We start from the raw sequence: 25,679 nt of genomic DNA, 5'->3' as shown, positions 1-25,679 counted from the left end.
ACTGGTTGCTGCATAATTTAATGTGTTTTATGTAAATGAGGCAGGGTGATGATGGGCCGCCTCCTGGATGGAGGTTCTTGGCCAAAATGAGAACCATCAGTACTGCCGCTCAATACTCGCCGTTTCTTTTCCCAGAATCCCCTCTGACTCAGGCTGACTTCACACGCAGAGACAGAATAATCTATGCTTTGAGTTACCCTGGGACCAAATGGAATGGGATGGTAAAACCAAAAACCAAAACGTAATAACCTGCACTCCTCCCCCACCCTTCTGAGTCATTCTCATGCAGCCGGACGCAAAAAATATTGACGTGTCATCACATGTCAAAAGTCATCCAGTAATTGCAACACCTGGGCTTCATTATTCAATCTCTTCCTCAGTGCTTTGAGTGATCAGAAAATCAAGTTCAAATGTGCACATTCCCTGCAAACATCTCAAATCTTAAAATAAAAAAGATAATGAAAGAAAGTTGGAAGAACTTGTCACATGACAGCAGTGACCGGCAGGAACAACCGGAACCTGTGACACAATCTTATTGGGATGGCAAGTGGGATAAATTATAATAATAAAAAAAGGGGGTGATGAAATATAATTGTCGATCTTTCTGCTGGAACCCCTGGAGTCAGTGTTTACCTTGGGACTCTGTCTTTCAACTCTCTGACAGTTCACACGCAGGCAAAGTCACAGGAGAGCTGATGGGAGCTGTCAATCACACATATACGCATATACATAACAGCGAGCACACATCTATCCCAGGGATATGTTATAATGATCCCTCCAAAACAACGAGTTAGTCATGCAGCAGGTGTGTGTGTGTGTGTGTGTGTGTGTGTGTGTGTGTGTGTGTGTGTGTGTGTGTGTGTGTGTGTGTGTGTGTGTGTGTGTGTGTGTGTGTGTGTGTGTGTGTGTGTGTGTGTGTGTGTGTGTGTGTGTGTGTGTGTGTGTGTGAAGGATGGTTTATCTGGCATTTATTTCAAGGCTAAAAGAGAAGGTTTTCCTGTCCAAACATCACTCATATGTACAGTATGTAGCGGTTCAACTGCCTTTTATTTAGTCCTGTAATAAATTACAACATTGCTCCTTTCTAACACCAAGTGAAAAACTCTGTTGATAGAAATGATTCTGCCAGTTGACTTTCATGAAAATGAAATGAGGCGGGGTAAAGGATGAAATATTAAGGATTAACGTTGTCTGTCAGCCATCTAAATCTTACCTTCAGTGTTTGCTAAAAAATGATTACTGCTTCAGTGTTAAAGGATAATTTAACTGTTCATCTCAAGTTAAAGCCAGACAGTGATAATCATGCTGACTTTTGTCTAAAAATAGACTGAAAAAATAATGATAATTAAGTTAAATAATTAAAATGTGACAAAAACAAATACACATTTTAGTGAAAAGACTTAAGCAGGGAAACTCAATCAAAATCAGGTGCTGAATAAAATCTGGGCCACTGAGGTCCACGGGTCCAATGCAGCAACAATCTTCCCATTCCCAAAAGTCCCCATTGCAAAACAAAAGTTTACACCATTAGTCTGAAAGATATATTCATATACACAGTAAACAGCCGAATGGGTTAAAAAGATTCTTTAACTGGGTATTAAAAGTCTTTTTTTAGCTCATAAATTTTACAAATCAAACGGACACAGCTACATTTTGCTACAGAGGCAAAAAGAAGTAACACACAGACACAGCATGTTTTTATTTTTAACCTTTTCATCCATCCATCCATCCATCCATCCATCCATCCATCCATCCATCCATTCATTATCTACACCTGCTTTATCCTGAACAGGGTCACGGGGGGAATGGAACCGATCCCAGCTCACTTTGGGCGAAGTTATTCCCACCAGCCTGTGTAAGATAAAGATGTAGGAAGCAGTTGTGGCTGGTTAATCTGAACCTTCCAGTTACACTGATGGCTTTGGGCACAATTTTCATCCAAAAGTTGTTGTTTTTATCACTTTTACCAGCAGGGCAGGGCTTTTATGTCCTCAGCCTTTAATCTGACAACTAGGGGATTGTTATAAATTCCCAACTTCTCCTTTCCGGTGCTCTTTGCTAATCATAATATTTTTTTGCAGCACTTGAAGACAGCATCATGATAGCTGGAAGAGAAATCGGAAATGTTTTCCATAACGGTTCTTAGCAAGAACAGCAAAATACAAAAATTTCAAAGTTTCCCTTGAAGTTTGTTTTTCGAGACAAGCAGGTACATGAGCTCAATTTGCACAAACCACCAAACTTAATAAAGAATTCAGGCTACAATGTGAGCAGTTTATTTTCAGTCAATCTCACTGCTACTTTTACATAATCCAAGATGGGTGGGATCAATAATGCATAGTTTCAACCTGGCTCTCTACAGGCTCTAGTGTGTGTGTGTGTGTGTGTGTGTGTGTGTGTGTGTGTGTGTGTGTGTGTGTGTGTGTGTGTGTGTGTGTGTGTGTGTGTGTGTGTGTGTGTGTGTGTGTGTGTGTGTGTGTGTGTGTGTGTGTGTCCATGTAACCGCTGACAGAAGCATAAACACTAACTGTATGTGAGGGAAAAGGTTGACAATGTTGCCCTTTGCGTGTCTGTACGTGAGAGAATGGTGAGAGAGACGGCGTTTGTGTGTGTTTGGCAGTTCGTGGGGCAAATGCTGGCCTCTGTGTGTGTGTGTGTGTGTGTGTGTGTGTGTGTGTGTGTGTGTGTGTGTGTGTGTGTGTGTGTGTGTGTGTGTGTGTGTGTGTGTGTGTGTGTGTGTGTGTGTGTGTGTGTGTGTGTGTGTGTGTGTGTGTTGGTTCCTTGGGGAATGCAGTGACTTTGTTTGGGTGACAAAACTTTGTTCCAACTCACAGTACAAACAAACAAGCACAGTAAGCTGTGCTGAACGATTAGGAAAACGTTCAGTCGCTGAGATTAGGGAATTAATGGCTAATAATTACTATCTATCTTCAAACAGTAAGTATTAAATAACTAAAGCCTCGCTTGGGGACAAGCGGAAACACCTCTACAACAGGGCATGTAGACACACGTGCACGAAGAGATGATGGAAATCTTCACATCATGCAAAAAGTGAATATAAACTGGATCAGTTGTAGCTAAAGTATGATGAGGCAGATGGAAAGTGAGCATCAGATCATCAAGACATCAAGCTTTGTTCACTTGTGAAGTAAATAGTTTTGTAAAGATAAAGCCTTTTTAGATAGATAATGTTTTCTGTCATTTTAACCAACAACAGCTACTATTACTACTATTCAAACTGGCCTCTCTTCAATTGCAGCGAGAGTCAGGACAGAGTTAATGATGGGTGTGGAAGAGTGAGACAGATCCAATCGATCTGGGGGGCTTTTATAGTTTTATCAGTAAATTAAGTTTGCGTTTTGAAGGTTAACTGAGAAAGTTACTGCAAATGTAACAGCCAGCAAGGAAGGAGCATCACCGATATCTGGGAAAAGTGGTTGAGATGTAGCTAGGAGGACCTTCTTTCAAACTTTGTTAATCTAAATAATAAGCACTTAGTGAGCGTCCACGACAGTATAGATTACTGCAGCTTGGCTACACAAAATTCAAGAGGTTGTGTGTCCTGGGCCGGGCTGGAGGTGTGACCTGATGCCATGTCTCTGTCCCCCGGTCACTTCTGCATAGACACATAGACAAATGATTGTTAAATGAATACGGACATCCCTAACAGCCAAATCAAGTCAATTTTATTCATATTGCACATTTCAAATTCATCAGCTGTTGCCCAAAGGGCTACACAACATTAAAACAAGACAGGTGCATACTGCGGTGAGAAACAATTTTGAATCCATAATATTCTGCAATATTTAATATATTTTTTAACATGTGTAAATAGCCTTTTTTCCTCTGGATAACTGGAAGGTTCACATTAACCAGCCACAACTGCTTCCTACATCTTTATCTTAAACAGGCTGGTGTGGTCAGTGTGGTGGAACAGAGAACGACATAACAATTTATCTTGTTTTCTTGTTTCAAACAATCATTCTCAGCTTTTTGCATGAATGATATGTATGAATACACATCCATCAAACACGGTATTTTCTGTGCCACAGTCTGTTTATGTCAGCTGGAATAATGTGTAGGAATCTGATCTGTGCAGCCAAGCAAGGAACACATTCAAAGAAAATTATACAGTGTGATAGAAGAATATGAAATATAAAAACAAAAAGAAAAAAATTTGGTTTGCCGAGCTAAAGGTGCCACATACATTGTTGTTTTTTGAGACATGTCGTTTTCCCTGCTGTTTTCCTCTCTGATGCTGAGCTCCCCCGAAATGTTCAAACATAAGTATCACAGCTTGAAAAGTTTCCATTCAGTTTTTGTTGATAAAATTGTATGTGGCATCTTTATATTCATTTAATTCAAGCCTGCTTTTAAAAGATTTGAATAGATTATAAAGGGTGTAAGCTGTTGTTACATATTACATGTGCATATTCGTGGAATCGACCATAGCACTGGCACCGACTGTAGTTTGAGGATGAACACACCCACCATGAACAATAATATCTCTGATTGGAGTCTAGCCTGTCTGCTGTCTATAATAAAAGCTTAAAATGACAACAAATGACATGATGCTTCTCTTATTCCACATGGTTGTAGTCGTATGCAGAATAATGGGTGTCAAAAAATGAAGGACATGGTCCCACCAAGCTCTCTTGAGAACCTGATGTGGTCTGGTGGAACAGGGAAATGTATTTCCTCTACATCGCAAAGCAAGATTTGGTTCAAGAAGATTGGTGACCAAAAGTGATTTCATCATGAATGTACAAAGAGAGCTGGCAATTTTTTCCCCTGTTGCCACTCAGTATTGCAATGAAAAAATCCCCCGGAGCTCACAAAGCTTTTTTTAAAAAAAAATCATAAACAGTATCATAACCTTTATAAAAGAGATGGCTGTAAAACTGCCTGGACACCTCGGGTTGTAAACAAGGTTGGGTTTTAATCACTCACTGAATTTGTAATTCTAGTAGCTAATTTGCATCTTGTTGTCATAGATCAGACGGGCACATCCAGGAACTTTGGCTTTCAGAAACACCCCCGCTCCCTTTTGTGGAGAAAACAAACGACTCTCTCCATAAACTTCAATGTAAAATACCACAAAACCAATCAGTTGAAAAACACCGGATCAAAATTACTTTAAAAATGACAGGACTGCACTATGTCCTGGTATTATATGATTATATCACTCTGTCTGCCAGAGAACACACTGGACAGGTGAAAAAGTTGAATTTGATCCCTCCTTGGTCACTTCAGTCTTCCCTCCAATACAGTGGTGCCATAGAGCCCTTCTATCAGGAACTTTTTTAGGACATGACAGGGAAAAAAATCGGAGATAAGAGTTTTTCACATAATTATTGGTGCAACTAACTACACAGCAACTGTTCGGCATAGCGTTGTTATTTAAACCGCTTAGTTTAAAGCTGAAGTTTGGAGAAGAGTCTCAACTTCGCAACTATTTTTAGTTAGTTATTTGCTATTAATAGTTGCTTTATTTTACCATAAACAACTTGGTGTGGCAATTCGTTTTTCTGTTTACTGTACATGTGTACATGATTGTAAATCTGATTATGAGCTTTCAGAGCTGGTTTACTGGTAAGTTGTTTCATTAGGATACAGACAAAGCAGAAAATGTATTATAATTTTGAAATATTGTTTTTAGAGTAACAGGAGAAGACAGTATTATAAAAGTCCCCCTAAACTTCCTCTCTGCCTTCCTGCCTGTCTTTATATTTGTCACTTTTAACTCCAGAAACAGATAAAGGAATCAAGCAGGGAAAAACATGCTTAAAGCATAAACACGTACGTCTCCCATCCACATATTTTTAGATAAACTCCTCATCAAACCAACTCTTTAACAACACAGTTGTGTTTATCTGCTGGAGCATCACTCAGCATTATCAAATCTGACATATTTCTGTCAGACTAACTTAATGAATCACAAATCTTCAGAAATAATAGCCTTTTGACTCTTTCTGGAATAAAAACAACGCATTAACATGCCAAGGTGTCAATCATACATGATGGCTGGTTCAAGAGGAACTTTTAACAGACTGATATGATTCCAGTGCCAACATCCAGTAATCATCAAAAGGTAAATAATGACCTGAATTTTAATTTGATATGTATTAACAGTGGATAGATAGATAGATAGATAGATGAATTTTAATTTGATATGTATTAACAGTGGATAGATAGATAGATAGATAGATAGATAGATAGATAGATAGATAGATAGATAGATAGATAGATAGATAGATAGATAGATAGATAGATAGATAGATAGATAGATAGATAGATAGACAGACAGACAGACAGATAGATAGATAGATAGATAGATAGACAGACAGACAGACAGACAGATAGATAGATAGATAGATAGACAGACAGATAGATAGATAGATAGATAGATAGATAGATAGATAGATAGATAGATAGATAGATAGATAGATAGATAGATAGATAGATAGATAGATAGATAGATAGATAGATAGATAGATAGATAGATAGATAGATAGATAGATAGATAGATAGATGTTAAGTGTCTGCAGCAACATCAGAACCTGAGTTACACGTGTTTTTGTGACCACTGGTCTGGGCGTATCTGTGATTTCATAATGGACATGAACAGAGAGCGCAGGTCAACTTTTGTGTCAAACTCTGGAAAATCGTCAACAGAGATCCCTGAAATGCTGCCGGAAGCCTTCGGCAATGAAGCTATGAGCCGGGCCAAGTGTTTTGACTGACAGAACGTATGCAGGTGCATCAAACCCCAGGTGGGTATTATTTGACATTCGTGATAACCACACTACATCATGCATGTCAGAGAAGCCTTAAGCCTATTCGGAAATAAAATGTCTGTCCTCACAGACTGGCACCTTGTTGGTGCAGCACCTCAGCCAGAGGAGAGCATCTGCAGAGGCTGGCTCAGGGAACCGCAGCCGTCTTGCTCCTGCAAGGTTTTAATAACGTGAAATGCTGACAGAATTTCCAACCAGCATTGTTTTAAGTCCAGGATGAGTCACATTAAGTCATGAACTCAAACAAGCCTGCAGTACTGAGAACCACCTCCTGGCTGCCCTGAATGTGAGGATCCAATGAACTTCACCTAGTCCAGCTTATGAGCTATACTGTTTTTGCTGTAGTCAGATCTTGCTTGCTTTAACATCGACTAACTTAACTTGATATCCTTCAAATCATAAACATAACTTCCTGAAAAACCGGTAGATCCCTCAGAATATCTGTTGGTACAATTTACTTTTGTGGTTTGAAACAGATAACAATAAATCACACAGTTAGGTAGAGGAACAGTCTTTCCATGTTCTTGTGTACAATTCCTGAGCAGAGCATCTGTCAATCATGATGACATACATCATTTTTATAACATCAAATAGTTCATTTAAAAGACAAAAAACACTTTTATTTGGGAAATATTTATTTGTTGAAACTCAGGGACGGACTGAGGGGCAGAATGACTGGACAATTTTAGTGGCTCCAAGAAAGCATTTATTCTGTACATATTGCACCACCATTAAAATAATGTGTTTTATTCATCTATGAAATCAACCTTTTTAAACTATACTTTAAACATTCTGCATCAACAACCAAAATATGCCAACTTCACTGGTCAAGAACAAAACAATATAGAACGAAGACCGGCTTCAGATGAAGATGCGGTGTAATAAATCTGTGCAGCTCAGGTGCAGCTGAATGATAAAACACTGCTCCCCCCTGCTGGATGTCCACATGACCAATGAGTCACCACATTCTTTGGAGAAAATGAAACTTTTGAGCTTTGTATGAAGAAGCAACTTTTAGTTTAAATGATTGCTGCTATAGAATGATGACTATAATCAAACCACCACAATCCCCTCTCTCATGTATTAAATCAGGCCAATCAAAATGTAAACAAATATAAAAAAAAAAAAAAAAAAAGGTTCTCATGTTGCACCGATGCAAACATTAAGGAGAGCTGGATACCAAACTTAAAGATGCAATGGGCTCACGGACATGTGTGTTATTGTTTCCCCCACCGGTCTCGCCCACAGACTTTACATTATGAACACGTCAATATAATAAAGCTCACTTTCCTAAGACCCACTTTTAACATTTTCCAACATACTTATATTAAATCGAGTTGCATCATATCACTCGAGTACAGTCAGGATTCATTATCACCTTCATCTTTCCTTACATGTTTTTATTTATTTGGGGAATGCAGTGGCTTCTCAGGATCTCTCTTGATGTTTGTCCTTTGGGGCCACCATAGATCTCTGCTCCCCCTGACCGATTACAGAGAACTGCAGAGAATAGCTGGCCAAAAATCAACAAGCAGAATTTGTATGAGTTCGATACAAATGGAGTCTGCAGTGGTACGTACTGCCTCCAGATAACAGCCACGTGTTCACACTCACTCAGTTATTCAGATTTCCTTCAGCAGCTCCGTCGACCCAGTTTCTCTCATTCAGCTACAAATCGATTCATTCACTTATTTTGTTGACAGATTCAGATACTCGAACGCTGTAACCTTCCTCTGCTTTATTTCTTTTTAGTATTGAAATCAATCCGTCTGTCCTAAATACCAATCATGTCCATCTTTATCTAATTAATAACAAGCACTTTTACCTGGGCCATTTGCCTAAATACTTGGACTTTTCAGACCAGTCACTGCATTTGATCCTTAAATGTTACTGAACCTGTTTTTCACAGTAGCAAATACATATTTTTGAAACATTTAAAACTTTACAGTATTTATTTTAGGTGGTTTTTTTATGCAACGCTGGGACATAGTGTCGTAAATAAAGAAGTAGAGGAAGAATCAGGAACATGTTGCCGTTCACAACATGGAGAGAAATCATGAAGGGAGAGTGGGAGAAACCTGAAAGCACCGACTAGGCGTGTTTATGGTTACAGCTCATCTATAAATATTAATAATCTTCACATTCCCTATTTTATTCTGTTCACACTATCTCTTCTGAAAGAGGAATCCCTCCACAGTTGTTCTTCTTTACATTTGTTCGCCCAGCAGTTTCGTTTGGCTCCCGTCACATTTGTCTTCACACCGTGGGCTCATTTTTCAATAAACCATTAAGTCCTGCACCTCCCTGGAAACATCACAGTCATGGTTAGAAGTGGGGAGTATAACACCGTTATAATATCATAAATCACATAAGAAAAAAAAAAGTCGGCTTTCTTTGACTATTCTGTAAAAATTTAAATAAGATGGAATCTATATGTAAAATATTTATCCAAGTGCCCACATGGGGGAAAAAGAGCCATCTGCACATGCTATACATATCGGAGCAGGTATGCATGAACTGGTGTGTCCAACAGACGGTCACAAAGATCATCACGGTGAGTCACTTTTGGCTCCAAAAAAACCCAAGATGGCAACAGCCACAATGCCAAACTTGAGGCTCCCTAATCAGTGATGTCACAGCTGCCACCTGATGTGAATCAAGGGTCAAATGACAGAGAGGGTCGCATGCCGTCGAGATGTTGAACTTCCTTGCAACAGGCTTTGTGAAATTGAGCTGTTGTTAAGACTTTGTTTGACTTGAGCGATGCCTTCCGTTTGTGTCGTGGCAGCTGGAGGGAGGATCAAGGAAACCGGCTTTTATGTCTTTCAGTCCCTTCAACAAATCCCTCCCATCACTGTTGTCATGGCCTTTCTCGTTTTATCTTCTTTTAAGAAGCTCCATCTGTCTAAAAGTCGCTTCCTTCACCTCCTCCAGCTGGCAAGGTCCACAAAACATAACTGGAGTAATGAAATGTGTCGGATGTGAATAGAAACAAACTATTGTCAAAGCACACAACATCACATTTAAGATTTTTATTAGAAAAGACAGCAAGTTATTGTGACCCTCAATTTTCACTCTCGTAATATAGTCACCCAACCCTCCTCCCACCCCCCCGAAAAAGAAAGAAAAAAATGAACACCCCAATAGTAATTTCGAACGCTACCTTCTGCCTGCGTCTGATACTCGGAGCACTCTGGATCCTCACCGAGAGGCAGGCACGCAGGAACAATCACACAGAGTAGCTGATGGCAGCAACAAAACTTCCTTCTGCAGGGGAATGACCGCTGAGCTCAGATCAAATCCTGCAGTTGTTTTTTTAAGCCTCCTCCTGCTGTCTGAGATGGAACGTAAAACTAAGGCCTCGTCCTCTATTGTGCAATTTTATCATGCGGTCACCTGACCGCTCGTGGACTGAATGCAGCAACAAACTCAGACAGCGTTTTTCTCCCATCCTTATACACCTCATAAGAGACCATTTAACCAAAGCTGGATCTCATCCTCACACAGACGTTTGATTTCTTCTGTTCTCCCCTCGTGTGATAATTTCCTCAAAAATAAAAGCAGGTGTGATCACAATTCCTCCTGAATGCTTTAGAGAAACTATTAAACAGAGTTCAACAATAAGTTATGAATTGACAACCTCATTAAAGCAGATCTGTTTGGGTTTGCATTAGAAAATATAGACGGTAAGGGAGGGCTGCCCTCAACACCAACGCGCTCAGTGAACCGATTCAAACAACACAAACTGCTATCAACAAGCTGACCTGCTGCAAATAATGGAGCATCAACAAAAGATGAAACCTACATGATGTCTTAAGACAAAAAAAAACTACCTCAGAATGTAAATTAACAGCTTTGTAAAAATAAACATACATAACATTCTGTTGGACACATTTAAATTACAAACAGTTAGGGATATCATGGGACGTGGAGGAGCGTATGCTGACATTTATCTTTTTCTAGAGAGTATTTTACTGCCAAAACACAGTAGAATAATATATTACGGTAAGAATGACTCAAGACTGCCACCCTGCCCGCCAAGTCCACTGTCCGAGCCCAACGGTCCCTCCGTTGTCATGGTAACCTCGTGACAATCAAGTGCAAAGGTCTACTGCTGGCCTTCTTTCTTCTCGCCCTCCGATGATCCGGATGATCCGGAGCTGCCGGAGCCTCCTGAGCTGCCGGAGCCGCCGCCGCCTTCCCGCTCTGCTGCCATCTGCAGGAACGAAGGAACATTGAAGAGGTCAGTGACGTGCAGCTCCGTCGACAAGGCCACAATTTCTTCAGAATTTCGTTTTTTCTTTTTGAAATCAACTGAACATTGACTAATGTAAACATGTATCTGCAAAACCAATAATGTAACTCAAACCATCCGTGGTTTAATCATCTGAACTAAATCTATCGATCTATCCTGGAGGGATCGAATATTGTTTCCTATCGAGGGTTAAAACTATCCTCACAAGACCTGAAAATCAGTGAGATGACATTACTTATTTTTAATAACTCACCAGTTTATAGAAGTTTTCTATTAAAAATAAGTAATGTCATCTCACTGAATCACATCAGATTTTCAGGTCTTGTGAGGATAGTTTTAACCCTCAATAGGAAACAATATTCAATCCCTCCAGGATTTCCAGCAGTTTTTTCCGTAATTGTCATGATCAAAAGTGTTTAATTGTGTGGTGGATTTTCTCAATGTGATGTAATTGGCAGCTTTAAGTGAGTTTTGCGCAGTAAAATTGCAAGAATTAGTAGAAAATTGCAAGTCAATGTCACGAGAACTGATACTTTGGACGGGATGGTCTGTGGTTTTACTGGAGATGCTGGACAATAACAACAACAAGTCTGCTGAAAAGCGTGTTTAAAAAAAGAAAGAAAAAAAAACTCCAACCAACACGAGTTGTGTAATTTAGATATTTAGTGTTTGAATTGGCTGATGAGGGACAAGTTATCGACCACCTAAAGCCAGACTGCAGACGATGTCACGGAGCCTTTGCAACTAAAGGAGGAAACACTTTAAGTTTATGAGCAGCTCACAGAAAAACACAAAAATAAAGGTTGGTCACAAAGTTCTCCTGAAAGGTTACCGTGAGAATTTGTTTTCACAAAGGCTGAAGTAGTTACAACGCATGACGTCAGCAGGTTGCTGCTCATTGTATTAGTAGGTCTGTCAACATGACAAGATAACGCGTGCGTGTGTGTGTGTGTTAGCACACTGTGTGTTTTAGATAATAGTTTATGTTGAAATATATTAAATTGGTTGACGTTTTTTGTCGTCGGGACTTTCAGTGGTACCGATTAGTTTCAGGTATTGTGACTAGCGATGGGTATTTCTAGCAACACCACTATTTGAAATTTGCTCTGAACTGTTTGATTTTTACAACCAGGCATCGGTAAAAAGGAAAACACACCAAAAAAAAAAAAAAAAAAAAAGGGGGGGGGGGATAAGGAAGAACGAAAGTCGCATGTACTCATCGCTTTTGGAGATTAAAATGACTATTCGAAATTGGTGACCCCTAACAGACACCAACAGAAATGATATTGAAGTTATTTAAGTCTTTAAAATCAAATATAAATTGTGCCATTAATCAGATTATTGTGCCAGTACGTGAAGGAGATATTTGGAATCAGTGCGTCACATGAGACGAAACACTAAGTTCACCTGGTGGTCATCACGTATGTAACACGCTGCACTCTCATGAGCACGGTTGTGTTCACCGTGTCTATTTTCCGTTTGCTCGAACGTTCCTTCAGGGATGGATGAACTCATTTTCTGTCTCCACCGTCACCAGCGGTGTTACAATGTGATGAATTTGTCAACACTGCCAGGCTGAACCTGTTCACTTCTTCCAATGTTACAGCCACACAAACAGTGAGGCATAAAAACAGAAGGGAAATTTCTCACAAGATGTGATCCTCATTTTGAAAACGTTACCATCCACTCACAGAGGTGACAAACACCTCGGCCCCGACCTCTTCCTTTGTAATGACCCCAACTTCTTCATATTAAATGATTCCTACCTTCTTGTAGGCCATTTCGAAGAGTTTCAGTGACGCCTGCTGCAGGTTGGTGGCTCCCTGTTTGATGTTCTCTCCCGTCTCAGAGTCCTTGTTGGCCAGAAGATCCCTGACCTTTGAGATCTCCTCCTTCAGTTTGGTGCACTGTGATTGGACAGTTCATAGAGGAAACATGGATGAATAAAGCTGGCTGGCATGTAAAGACAGAAGTAGAACGTTTTATGTTTTTTCTGTATTCAACAGTTCTTCTAGAAGACAGATTTCAATGTTTGAAAGAATCGAGTAACACCGATTGTTGCAGGCCTCAACTTCTCATCTTTGCTTCAATCCTGCCTCCATCCTTCTCAACATTTATGAAACACAGTTAAGTAAAACCAGAAACATCCATATTATCAGCTGACTTAATTAATATACATTTTTCCACACAAACCACCAAAAAAAAAAGTTTCAATTTTAGAAAACCTTTTCTTACTAGCTCCATTATTTTCTACCAAATTATCTGTATTTATTTAACTGCCTTCTATAGATGCCAACATTTAAGAAGTAAATTATATGTTGTTTAATAGGTCAAATACATTCCTTCATTCTGCAGCTGGACATCAGGGAACAACAACCCTGACACTAAAACTCATCACAGTGGAGTGCATGTTTAAAGTGGCCTTGAAAAGATGGTCTCTGTCATTCCATCTGATTTCCATGATAATGAGGTGAAAGGTTCCTGCGCTGTAAAGGGCTGGGCATCTTTCAAAGATGTCAATACTGACGCTTTTTTTTTATCTGAATTTTATCAAATACATTGTCACATAAAAGCAGGTTCTTTTTTGTTGATACAATTTCCTGATGTCCGTTGACACCTCACTGGTCTATCAGGAGTCGCTAGCTGGATGTTTCCAGAGATTCATCCTTCATACTGAAGTGAGCTACGTTAACTACATGGGCAGAATCTGATTCATATAATACTATACTATATTAATAATATACTTCTGCGTACATGTGATAAAAGTTATGCACTACAAGTAGAAATGTCGCCCAAGTATCAGAATTTGGTAGAAAATGACGAGACATTTCCATAAGCTAGAAAACGTTGAAGCAAGTCGGTTGGTGCCATAAAAGTATTGCAGTTCAGTGCTCTGTCGTCCCACTGCGTGTAGCCGTGGCTATGTTTATCCTGTTGTTTGTTAAATCCATTGTGATTGGAACCATTTAAAGGTCCATCAAACACACACACTCGTTCACAGCTCCTTTACCCGAGTAAACGAGAACTAAAGAGTCGGCAGTCGTACCTCATCAGCAGGAAGCTGATCCTTGAACTCCTCCATCTTTGATTCTGTGTCGTGGACGATGCCTTCAGCCATGTTGACGGCCTCCACGCGGTCCTGCAACAACAAAACGAGTTAATACAACTACTAAGACCGTGTTGAACAAGTACATGTAGTTACCACCACTTAAAGAAACACGGCAGGTTTGAGTAATCAGCGCTAAATCTGATTTAGACTCAAATTCAGATGTGCACACTTTACTTTTCCCGGTCTTACCTTTCTCCTCCGGTCCTCCTCGGCGTACCTCTCAGCGTTCTTGATCATGTTCTCGATGTCGTCTTTACTGAGACCTCCTGACGACTGGATCACAACTGAGGAGATGAGGAGATGTTTAGATACTCAGCAATCAGCGGTTTAACATTTATTTCCACTAATAACAACTATTTAGTCATAAGAAGGGAGAAAAATGTCATTTGAGACATTTGGAAAAAATCCTCCAACTGCAAATAAACTTCTTAATTAATTGAATTTACATGAACAACATGTTGTTGCCAAGCTTTACGGCAGCTTTATAACAAAGTAGTGGAGCTGTTAGTCCTCAGTGGTTAAAGCTACTTGCATAAACATGAAGCATCTAGAATTCATTCCTTCTTACAGAGGACTGCAAATGAATGCTAAATAAATACTTGCAGAAAATATCGTTCGCCACGGGACTGAACACGCACAAAGAAATATCCCATCGAGTTTCCAACCAAAATAAATGTCTTGTTTCTAAAAGGATTCTGCGTTCTTCACAAAAACATTGAACCCTCATTTAGATGTTTGAGTATTGATTTAAAAAGTGCAAATGATGGCAGGCACTCACTCTGCTGTTCGCGGCCGGTGCCCTTGTCCTTGGCGGACACGTGCACGATGCCGTTGGCGTCGATGTCGAAGGTGACCTCGATCTGAGGGACTCCGCGGGGGGCGGGGGGGACGCCCACCAGAGTGAACTGACCCAGCACCTTGTTGTCTGTCGCCATCTCTCTCTCACCCTGGCACACCTTGATCTCCACCTGAGTCTGTCCGTCGGCTGCTGTGGAGAACACCTGGAGCAGGCGGTGACAAGAGTTACAGCAGGTCAGGTTGTGTGACCTCCGACCTTTGTGATGATACGAGTCGGCAGGGCTGCTGGAAGTACCTGGCTCTTCTTGGTGGGAATTGTGGTGTTCCTGTTGATGAGTTTGGTGAAGACGCCTCCCAGAGTCTCGATGCCCAGCGACAGAGGAGTGACGTCCAAGAGCAGCACATCGGTGACGTCGCCGGCCAGGACGCCGCCCTGGATGGCTGCTCCGATGGCGACGGCTTCGTCGGGGTTCACAGACCTGCTGGGCGCCCGGCCGAACAGGTCCTGGACGGTCTGCTGAACCTGCACAGACAAAGTGTGTTACTTGCGTGGTTTGGACACACGTGGGACCATACAGAGCAGGAATCACAACGCATCATTTGGTTTGGTTTTTTTGTGCACAGCCAGAAGAATCGAAACTCATTTGGAAAGCAAGATTAGATTAAATTAAGATTTAAAGTGCCATTTGGAATGTAAAAACTTCCTATGAAGGAGGAGTTGGCTAAAAACAACAAATAAATGTTGAAGTTTTCTAATTTCTGCCTTCCAGAGCCAAAGAGTGTTAAAATCACAGTCTACTTCACTGCAGCTCAAACACTGAACTACGTTGCTTTAAGCCACCACAAACATACGATTCCACATTGCAGGGCCACTATGGCCCAGTAGATATCACACTTCACAACACTTACTGGATCACGTTGACTCTACAACAGTGGTTTTTAACTTTTTCTTGAGGAACCAAACAGGTCCACTTTTACTTTGAAAGACCACAATCTTCACAGTTTAGGGTGGTTGGTTTGTGAATGCCACAAAGTTACTTCATTTGAAACCTTTGGGACCTAAGCTGCCATCTTGTGTATTGGCTGGATTATCATATATTTGTTGATGATATTTAATGTTTCGATCCAGTGTTAGAAATTGACATTTCTTTATCTGTGTGATTGAATGTTGAATGTCCTCAGTCTTGCATTGTTAAATAAGCCAGACTGAAAACTCTATTAGGGCCTTACAGAGAGTGTGTGTGTGTGTGTGTGTGTGTGTGTGTGTGTGTGTGTGTGTGTGTGTGTGTGTGTGTGTGTGTGTGTGTGTGTGTGTGTGTGTGTGTGTGTGTGTGTGTGTGTGTGTGTGTGTGTGTGTGTGTGTGCGTGCTGTGTACCTTGGGCATGCGGGACATGCCTCCCACCAGCAGCACCTCTCCTATGTCTCCCTTGGACACCTCGGCGTCCTGCATGGCCTTCTGACAGGGAGCCACGGTGCGGCGGATCAGGTCGGCTACGATGCTCTCGAACTGAGCACGGGTCATCTTCATGTTGAGGTGCTTGGGGCCCGAAGCGTCCATGGTCAGGTAGGGAAGGTTGATGTCAGTCTGGGTGCGGGGGAAAAAAAACACGATGTCATCATGTTTGAATGACCAGGAACAAAATGCTTGTTAACAGTTGAGATGTTTGTATGACCCTGTACTAGGCCTGCCCTGCTGTCAGAATCAGGACAGTCCACTCTCACTGGGTCGAGTCCTGCAGCAGCTCAGCAGCAGCAGACTCTAAAACAGAACCTGCTGCAGTGAAGCACAACACAGGAGCTTCCTCTACCAGCGCTGTAACACTGAGCCGGACACACACAGACCGGACAGCTGACTGAGAGCTGGACAGGGACACGTTCTCATCCTGAGGCTGACGACCAATCGGAACAACTACCTCGACACATGTTTAATCTCATTTGTACAACAGCTAGAACGCATTTCCTTCCATGAGAATAGGTTAGAGAATAGGAGAGAAGAGGTTCTGAGTACCTGCAGTGAAGAGGACAGCTCACACTTGGCCTTCTCAGCAGCTTCTCGAACCCTCTGAAGAGCCATGTTGTCCTTCATCAGATCCACACCAGACTGAAAAGAAGAGACACAAAGTGCACATTAAAACCTTTAAAAAGGAAAAAAGAATTAGAAGCACAAATGAGATGTTTGAACAAAGCAGCGGACTGCCCACCTCTCTCTTGAACTCTTTCACTATGTGTTGGAGGAGGTGCTGGTCAAAGTCCTCTCCTCCCAGGAAAGTGTCGCCGTTGGTGGACTTCACCTCAAAAACTCCCTTCTGGATCTCCAGGACTGAGATATCGAACGTACCTCCACCCAGATCATACACAGCGATGCTGGAAATCACACACACATACGCCACAACACAGGCACATCAAGACCTGAGCAAACGTCTACCTGCAGCCTCAAACACCCATTGTGTTCGTCGTCTTCTACTCACATCTTATCCTGGGTTTTGTCCAGGCCGTAAGCCAGAGCGGCAGCTGTGGGCTCGTTGATCACACGCAGCACATTCAGACCGGCGATCTGACCGGCGTCTTTGGTAGCCTGAGAATCAAAGAAACACATCGTCAATTGGGATTCCTTCCCATCCAATGTTATGTCTCCTCCAAGAAGAGTTACAGAAATTATAAAACCAAACACTTTAGGTCAGAGGTGCTGGTCTCTATTCATCTCTAACAAACAAAGTACAGTCCCAAGTACTACTGGAGATACAAAAGGTAAATTCACCATAAAGGCACCAAGATTTTCTATACACACATATATACAACCAAGTGAAAAAACATCCCCTTGTGGGATTAATAAAGTAACTATCTATCTAACTATGATCTAATTCCATGCGACTGATCTCCCATAACATCACTGCATGCAAGAGGAACAATTCAAGGAATACCCAAAGTACATTCGACAACCATTTTCTGTCCATGCAGGGGTTTGGTCTCTTTTAAAAGGTGACACTCGGAAGTGTTTAAGGAGTTCAAACACACTGAAGCAGAAAGTTTTTATCGCCACTAAATTTTCCAAACAAATGCCTGCAGATGACTGAAGTGGGACGACACAAAGGGACCACAGTATGTAATCTGACCTAGTCCAGATGTTTTACACGGTTTACTAAGGGTGACTCCAGACATTTTACCAAAAACAAAAAGACATTTGGAGACATAACAAGTGGCATGGTGTAAAATGTCATTAAATAAAAGAGACCATTATTACAATAACACAGAGTAGCACCATTAAGTTTGAAAAATGTCCTTCAGGCATTGTTTTCATAAGAAAACTCAAAAACCAGCAAACCAAACAAATATCTTCCTTTACGTAGGAAGTTCCTGACCGATGTTCTCTTTGTTTCTGAAGTCACATATCCTCATGTTCAAAGCATCAATCATCAGCAATGTCATTAATAATGCGTTTTGGGCTAAATACTTAACTGGATTGGACTTACTGGACATTGGCTCACTTATCCAGACCGTTTTTGTCTGACTTTTTTTTGAATTGTTGCTGGACTAAGAGGCTTTACATCAATTCTGTAACCGGGGTAGTGGATCGTTTACTTGTTTTGAGAGGTAAACACAGCTTGTTTGCTGTTTAACAACTCGAGTTGGTATACACTTTGATAAAACTTTACTGCAATAGCACAATGATTGAGACCGAGGTCAGCGTCCTGACAGCTTATTGTACATACATTTCCTAAACTGTCATTATAAATGGCATGCGTGTTGGTACGCACCTGTCTCTGAGAGTCATTGAAGTAGGCTGGTACAGTGACCACAGCGTTCTTCACTTTGGTTCCCAGGTAATTCTCTACAACACAAAACATCAAATCATTACCAAAACTAATAGTCACATATAGTAACCTATAGAACGAGGCCGCGACGTCAACCACGTGACTGCAGTCATGTGATGCCTACGACAGGTTTGAACTCATCATCGGCCCTTTTCTCACACAGGGGAAAATGACCAGAGTGTGTATGGTGGGTGTGATAACACAATAGTCAGTTTAGATATCATCATTGACAGACCTCAATCCATATGTTTAAGGACTTCACGAATAATACGATTTCAGTTGTTCGCCATGACAACTTTGTAAACGAGGAAGAGGGACAATCTATTAAACATACGGGGGTTTTGTTTTGAGTATGTTGGATGATGATGATCATTATTATTGTTGTCTTTGACATCAGAGCTGTCCCACTCCCAGTCAGGAACACAGTCTGTGATCGGTCGCACTGTTGAGAAATGTAGCGCCTTATGTGCTGGATTTAGTAACCGTGTTTCACAAAAAGCCCCTCTGTTCAATGAGTGGAAGAGAGGCTGAGTGTTGTGTGAAAGAAAAAAAAATAACTGAATTCTGTCACCGCTCATTTTCTCTCTCTGATCATTTTACATTCAAATATGGCCGAAAACAAACACGTAATAAACCGCCAAAAAAACCCTTTTCACTGTGCTAGGACGAAAAATAAATATCGTCACAGCCCTAACGTCGGATGTAAACACTGTCTTACCTGCAGTCTCCTTCATCTTAATGAGTACGAAGGCTCCAGCCTGGCTGGGAGAGTACATTTTCCCATGAGCCTCCACCCATGCATCACCGTTAGACGCACGCACAATCTTGTAGGGGACGTTCTTCCTGTTGAAGAAAGGAAACTTAATCAGCTAAAAAATTAAGACATTTTGTGACAACTGATCTCAAGTAAGGTCTTTAAGGTGTAAATGTAAAGTAATCAGCAAACATTATATAAGAATTAGTACACAGTGATGCTGAAGGTTTCAAACAAAGCCATAGATGCACTTACAAGTCTTTCTGGACCTCTGGGTCGTCATAGCGACGTCCAATCAGCCTCTTCGTGGCGTACAGTGTATTCTGAGGGTTGGTGACAGCCTGCCGTTTAGCGGGCATTCCTGCCAGACGTTCCCCATCAGCTGTGAAGGCGATGACTGAAGGAGTCGTCCTGGCTCCCTCTGCGTTCTCCAGCACCTGCGAGCAAATCAGGAAACCTTCAGCTCCTTCCTGAAGCTTCAGACTGTTAATTAAGGGCGGCACGGTGGTGCAGTGGTTAGCACTGTCACCTCACAGCAAAAAAAGGTTCTGGGTTCGAATCCGGTCCTGGGCCTTTCTGTGCGGAGTTTGCATGTTCTCCCTGTGCTTGCGTGGTTCTCTCCGGGTTCTCCGGCTTCCTCCCATCATCCAAAAAAAACATGCACCTCAGGTCAGGTTACCTGGCGCCGCGCTAGTGGCAGCCTGCTGCAGCATCTCCCCCCTGAGAGCCCCCCTGCTGTCGTGAAGACATTTCCCCTCGGGGATTAATAAAGTGTATAAAATAAAAAAAATTCACCCTAAATGATACACTATTCAACTTCCTCATTTACTCCAAGTTGTCTGTCAAACAGGTTCATGAAAATTATGGTGAATGCAATATTTCCTATATGAAGCTGAAGGTTTTTACTCTCTAATGGTTTTAGTTTGTGGTTCTTCCTGCTACAGAGGCTCAGAAAGATTTTAGTGAACGACAAATCTGTCAAGTTTTTCAGAAAACCCAGAAAAACCTTGTCCTCATGAAGTGAATGAATATTTACAAGAAGGTAAAGAGAGTAAGATGAGAAGAACCTTAATGAAGATGATGTCTCATCTTTAAACGCCACAGTTTTACAAAGTAAATATATGATGAGTGCAGCAGTTAAGTTACACTGCGAAGAGATGTTTACACTGATCATGAAGGAGAACAAACTAACAGACATTAACAAAGATCAAATAGTTGCATGGTCTCTTGCTTCCAACTACAGAAATGAAGGTAAATACAATTTTCAACATCAGGAACACAAATATCTGAGTGTAAAGGACATAAAGAGTCCGTTGGATCATCAGACACACCGAGCAGCTGCTTGTAGCCACAGCAGTTGTCAGTCTGGGAGTTCAACTACTGATTGCTTACTGGCAAAAGTCAGACTGAAAAAAACTTTAAAAGTAGAAGCTGCACACAGTTATCGATATTACCAAGCATTCTCCAGCTCTGAGCAACGTGTTGTCATGTTTTTGTATCACCAAACGTACACCGAGGAGTGCGAAGGTCATATTATTTCCCCAGTCAGCTCGCTCTCATTGGCTGTTGTTGGGTTTCTGCTCAATAATCCCTCACTTATTTCCACACAATGGGAACAATTTAAAGTTACCGGGGGGACTCGGACCTCGTCGGTCACATTATGTCTGTAAACTTTTCGCACTACAGGATCGTTTGGGCGGACAAATAGTTCAGAACAGCCTTGAATCTGGAATTTTTGGGACCCACAATTGACCCGACAACCCTCTTGTATATTGTCAGCTCATCTTCACCTTGGCCTGTTTCCCATCCATGACCGCAACACAGGAGTTTGTGGTTCCCAGGTCAATGCCGATGACTGAACCCTTGATGGCTTCAGACCTGCAACACAAAACACATACTCACTTCTTAATATTGTCACTGATCATTTCGGTTTTAATAGGATGTAAGATCATTCCTTCAAAGGATGAAAATGTGATACTTAAAGCTAAGTAAAGATATATGCGATTACACGCTCAAGTAGCTGACTTCTTACAAGGCAGGTTTTTATTCCTCATCAGGAACGTGGATTGCAGCTATATGACATGAATGTACCGTCTTCTTGTTTTCCATTTCTGAAAGACTAGTATCTATTTCTCAGGTGGCTACTACAGCATGTTTTGGGGTCAACTTTCATACAAATCTAGGTACTTTTGTGTGGATACTTACGCATAGTCCCTCCTGGACAGAGCTCTGAGAGCATCAAGTTGGAAGCCACTCCAGCATGCCTGTAAACAATCACACAACAGTATAGTTACAGCTATCAACCAATATTCAATACATTTCAGCTGCAAATCTGATGAGATCACATGTTTTATAGTGATTTCTAGATTTCTATGATACATTGCCATATATTGCCAAAACACAGGAGCAGAACTTATCCAACCCAGAGGCTGTGAGATGTTTAAGATCAGGGTACAGACCAGGTCATGTATATGACAACACGTTATCACCAATTAACATTGAAATTCAGCAAAATGAAGCCTGTAGATTACCAAATTGTGAACATGTTACTTCAGTCGTGGAACAACATGTGAGAAGTGTTGCAGCATATTGTGGGTGTGTGAGGGGGGGACGTCTCACTGAAGGTCACAGACCCACTCATCTCTGCAGCCTTGAAACCAGCCAACTTCTATCCAACACCATGTGTTCACTTCTATGTTCAAATAAATGACCAAAAAAAACCCAAAGGCTTTCCTTTACACATAACACACACATGTCTGAGTGAGACCGGCGACAGGTCAGATGTAAGCTGCCTCTCGTTAGCTTAGCATTAAGTACCTGGAAACTACCGTCAGCGCAGCATATGTAAGTTCACCAATTCAGTCACATCAGGGCCGGACGGAGCGGATGACGGTGTTTCTGCACAACAAACTGAAATGTTCATTTCATCAGTCAGACGACACGGGCCGCTTCTTGGTTGCTAACGTGACATTAAACGGGAGCGATGAAATAAGTGGGCCTAAAGCTAATGCTGTTAGCATGCTAAGCTACCCAGCTACAGTAGCCGTCAAATCTCATAACGCTGCTCAGCACGAGACGAACTTATTCTGCGTGTTTGAAACGTACCTTCTTCATCAAAGACGACACACTCCGTGAGCAGTTCCTGGTGGGAAGAGTCCTTGAAACGGTTCTGGCGACACTCAACATTTTTGTCTACTCGGTCAACAACAAATATTTAATACGTCACAGCGTTTAACGTCAAACCGCAAAACCCCGAAGTGTTGAAGAAAAGAACCGCTGAAAGATGTCAACTCTCCGAGTGTCTGCGGACTTCCAGCCCAGGGGGACAAAGCAGAGCTTCAGGACCGGCAGGGTTGCTCGTCTTCGGACTGGAACAGCGATGCAACTGCTGAGCTCCTTCTGGAATCATCCAACACATGTTGCACCACGCACCGCAGAAGGACCCCCAAATTGAGCTGTACATTTACTGCCTGATTTTTCTTTCTAGTAAATAAATTATTATAGAACTGTTTATGAATTAAATATTCGCAATTCAGCATTGACATAACATTAAGTAAATAATTAAAGTGTTTTAGATAAGGAAGAGACACATTTATGATATGTTTTAGGCTTTTCATGAGTACGGCCATAATAGGGCAGACACACGTAGTGGGCATGTGAAGGTCATGATGTAACTACGGGTAAGCGGAGTTCTCACGTGTGTTACATCAGGGATGCCAAACGACCATACCTGCTGCATCATGTATTACTGTTACTTCTGTTCACAAAATAGCTCGTGCCACTAAGATCATTTAGATGTGTATCCAAACACACCTCAGACTTCTGCAACACGCGAAGAAACAACTCAACTCCAAACTTAAAGCAGCCCATTTATTGTACTCATGAACACATTAGTTTGGAAAAATAACCTTCACACACTGTTCTGATATTGTCCTCATGCAAAGATGGCAAGCCAGCATATTACACAAAATCAAAATATCAACATAACATCTCATTTTTTTTCTGAAGAAGTATTTTACTGAAACTAAAGGGCTACAAACAATTATTTTGTTTATTGATTGATAAATTCTCTCAATTGTTTCTGACCTACAAAGCCAAAACACATTTGGCCAAAACTGACTGAAGCCTTGAATCTCTTTTTGATATTTTTCTCCACCCTATAAAAATATGATGCAACAGAAATGTGTAGTTTTTGTGAATAATGATGATAATAGTAATAATATAGCAGCGGTTGTCCTATGGCTGCAGCTAGCTGATGAGAAAGCCTGAATTAAAGTAAATTTATCCACTTTGTCCTGTTTCTTGTAATTGAAAAGTACATTTCCAACATGCTTCAGTAGCCTATGTTAGTAACTGACTTGAACAAAGAGTAGCAAGCCTTAAAGAGCATAACATGTTTTGTAATTTATATAATGGTTAAACAGTGTAGCTCAGAGCCTTCAAACCTGTTGTTGTCTGAGGTAAAGTGCCTTTATTTGTCCAACAAACATTAAAGAACCCCCAAATCAACTGTCATTATTATTACCTCAACAACAACAAAAAGCAAATCCTCAAAACTGGAAAAACTGGAAATAGAAAATATTCAGCACTTTTGCTTCAAAAATTAAGTTTAATCAGATATTGTTAAAAAATGTTGCCAGTTGATAAATTAATCATCCATCTATTAGTTTCACCTCCGCTGTCAACATCTGCTTTGTTTAAACAATTTTAAATTAACTGTGAACAAAGTCAACATTGTGCATTTTAATATTTTTGAAACTGCAACACTGATATTTGTAAGAACATATATAAATACATACATACATGAATGAATGATGTGAGTTTCATATTGCCCACTGGGTGGCAGAAGTGAATGGTTGTGAAAGCCTGTATGGATCATCTGCTTACATCAACCATGACACAGCCTTTGAGCATGGCACCTGTTCATTTACATTGTTGTTGTTTGTTGTTTGTTGTTTGTTGTGTGAAACTGTTTCCATTTTCTCACCACTGTATTTGCAACAACAAATTTCAAACAGATTCTGCAAACGTAAGAGCAGCAGGTTGCTTTTGTTTTGTTTGTGAGCCTGAGTGTCACTGTGGTTCTTTGGGCTGCTTTTTTTTATGACATCCTATGAAGCTACTAATACCAGCTTCAATTTAATTCAATGTTATTTATATAGTGCCAAATCACAACACAGGTTATTTCATGGTACTTAACATATTAAACTGGATTTCACAGAGAAGCCCAACAACTCCTCTTCAAGGGAGAAAAACCTCCAACAGAGGGAAGGAAAAACTTCCTCCTAACAGGGCGAAACCTCCAGAACCAGGCTCAGAGGTGGGCGGAGCATCTGTTAACAGAACCAGGCTCAGAGGTGGGCGGAGCATCTGTTAACAGAACCAGGCTCAGAGGTGGGCGGAGCATCTGTTAACAGAACCAGACTCAGAGGTGGGCGGAGCATCTGTTAACAGAACAAGGCTCAGAGGTGGGCGGAGCATCTGCCTTGAACAGTTGGGGTGAGAGGAGAGCAGAGAGAGAAAAGGACAGCATAGAGATCCAAAACATGAACTGTTGGTGGGCCCGACAATCTTCTGCTTCTAATGTGTTTAAATCTCGGTTATACTTTTAACAATCTCCTAATGTGCTATACATTATACTATTTACAGTTACAGCTACTTACAATTTTTAGCCGTGTTTGTTACAATTATTGTGTTTTAATCCCTTTTTGTCATCATGTTGCACCTCTTTTTCCTGCATCTGTTGTGCAGATTGTGTCTCACTCACATTTAATGTGACAACATTGTTGCACACTGTGAAGAGAGTTGTAATAGTGAAACATGAAAGAACTTCAACATGTTCCAAGTGGAGGTGTTGCTGTTCACTGTGTATATTCCCAACAATGTTGTTGATGTTCCAGCAGTGTTCACTGAGGGGGGACGAAGCTGATGACAACGTGTTTGTTTGTGCATTTCCAAAAAGATTGCCTAATTCCAATTTCAAGAAAGGTTCAATTTTGGATTTTCCTTAAATCTCAGTGCCAACTACAATGCAACACGTTGGGAGTGTTGTAACAGCCGGCTTATAAATGGAGACGTTTGAGGTCTGAGGGAGTTAAAGCGCCAACCTGCTGCTGTCCACCATGACTGCAATACATTTGGTGTTTGTCCTCA

General features: G+C 41.1%; 1 protein-coding gene and 1 non-coding gene across 2 annotated transcripts; both read right to left on the bottom strand.

Annotated features, from left to right (window-relative positions):
* Positions 1 to 9,814: 9,814 nt before the first annotated feature.
* Positions 9,815 to 22,924, bottom strand: hspa9 (heat shock protein 9). The gene is made up of 16 exons (XM_069707699.1): positions 22,632 to 22,924; positions 21,732 to 21,790; positions 21,317 to 21,404; positions 19,782 to 19,963; positions 19,491 to 19,615; positions 18,716 to 18,789; positions 17,429 to 17,535; positions 17,162 to 17,324; positions 16,969 to 17,061; positions 16,336 to 16,545; positions 15,255 to 15,482; positions 14,940 to 15,162; positions 14,351 to 14,445; positions 14,099 to 14,191; positions 12,819 to 12,959; positions 9,815 to 11,013 (listed from the first exon to the last, which is right to left on the bottom strand). The coding sequence occupies exons 1-16, from the start codon at positions 22,710 to 22,712 to the stop codon at positions 10,906 to 10,908; spliced, it is 2,070 nt and encodes a 689-aa protein (XP_069563800.1). The 5' UTR covers positions 22,713 to 22,924; the 3' UTR covers positions 9,815 to 10,905.
* LOC138626209 (small nucleolar RNA SNORA74) lies at positions 16,624 to 16,825 on the bottom strand. The gene has a single exon (XR_011311281.1). It is a non-coding gene; the product is annotated as a small nucleolar RNA SNORA74 (small nucleolar RNA).
* Positions 22,925 to 25,679: the final 2,755 nt, after the last annotated feature.

This window comes from Brachyistius frenatus, unplaced genomic scaffold (assembly GCF_029030835.1).
Source record: "Brachyistius frenatus isolate BFR_SWC_R1_liver_20210118 unplaced genomic scaffold, ASM2903083v1 Contig_71, whole genome shotgun sequence".
NCBI lineage: Eukaryota > Metazoa > Chordata > Actinopteri > Embiotocidae > Brachyistius > Brachyistius frenatus.
This window is presented reverse-complemented; position numbering and strand designations above follow the sequence as displayed.

Coding starts and splice junctions, on each gene's coding strand:
- hspa9 (XM_069707699.1), bottom strand. CDS start 22,712: ATGTTGAGTGTCGCCAGAACCGTTTCAAGGACTCTTCCCACCAGGAAC. Junction 15,483..16,335: donor GCATGTCCCGCATGCCCAAG/GTACACAGCACG, acceptor TTGTCTGTGCAG/GTTCAGCAGACCGTCCAGGA. Junction 14,446..14,939: donor CACCGGCCGCGAACAGCAGA/GTGAGTGCCTGC, acceptor TCATCTCCTCAG/TTGTGATCCAGTCGTCAGGA.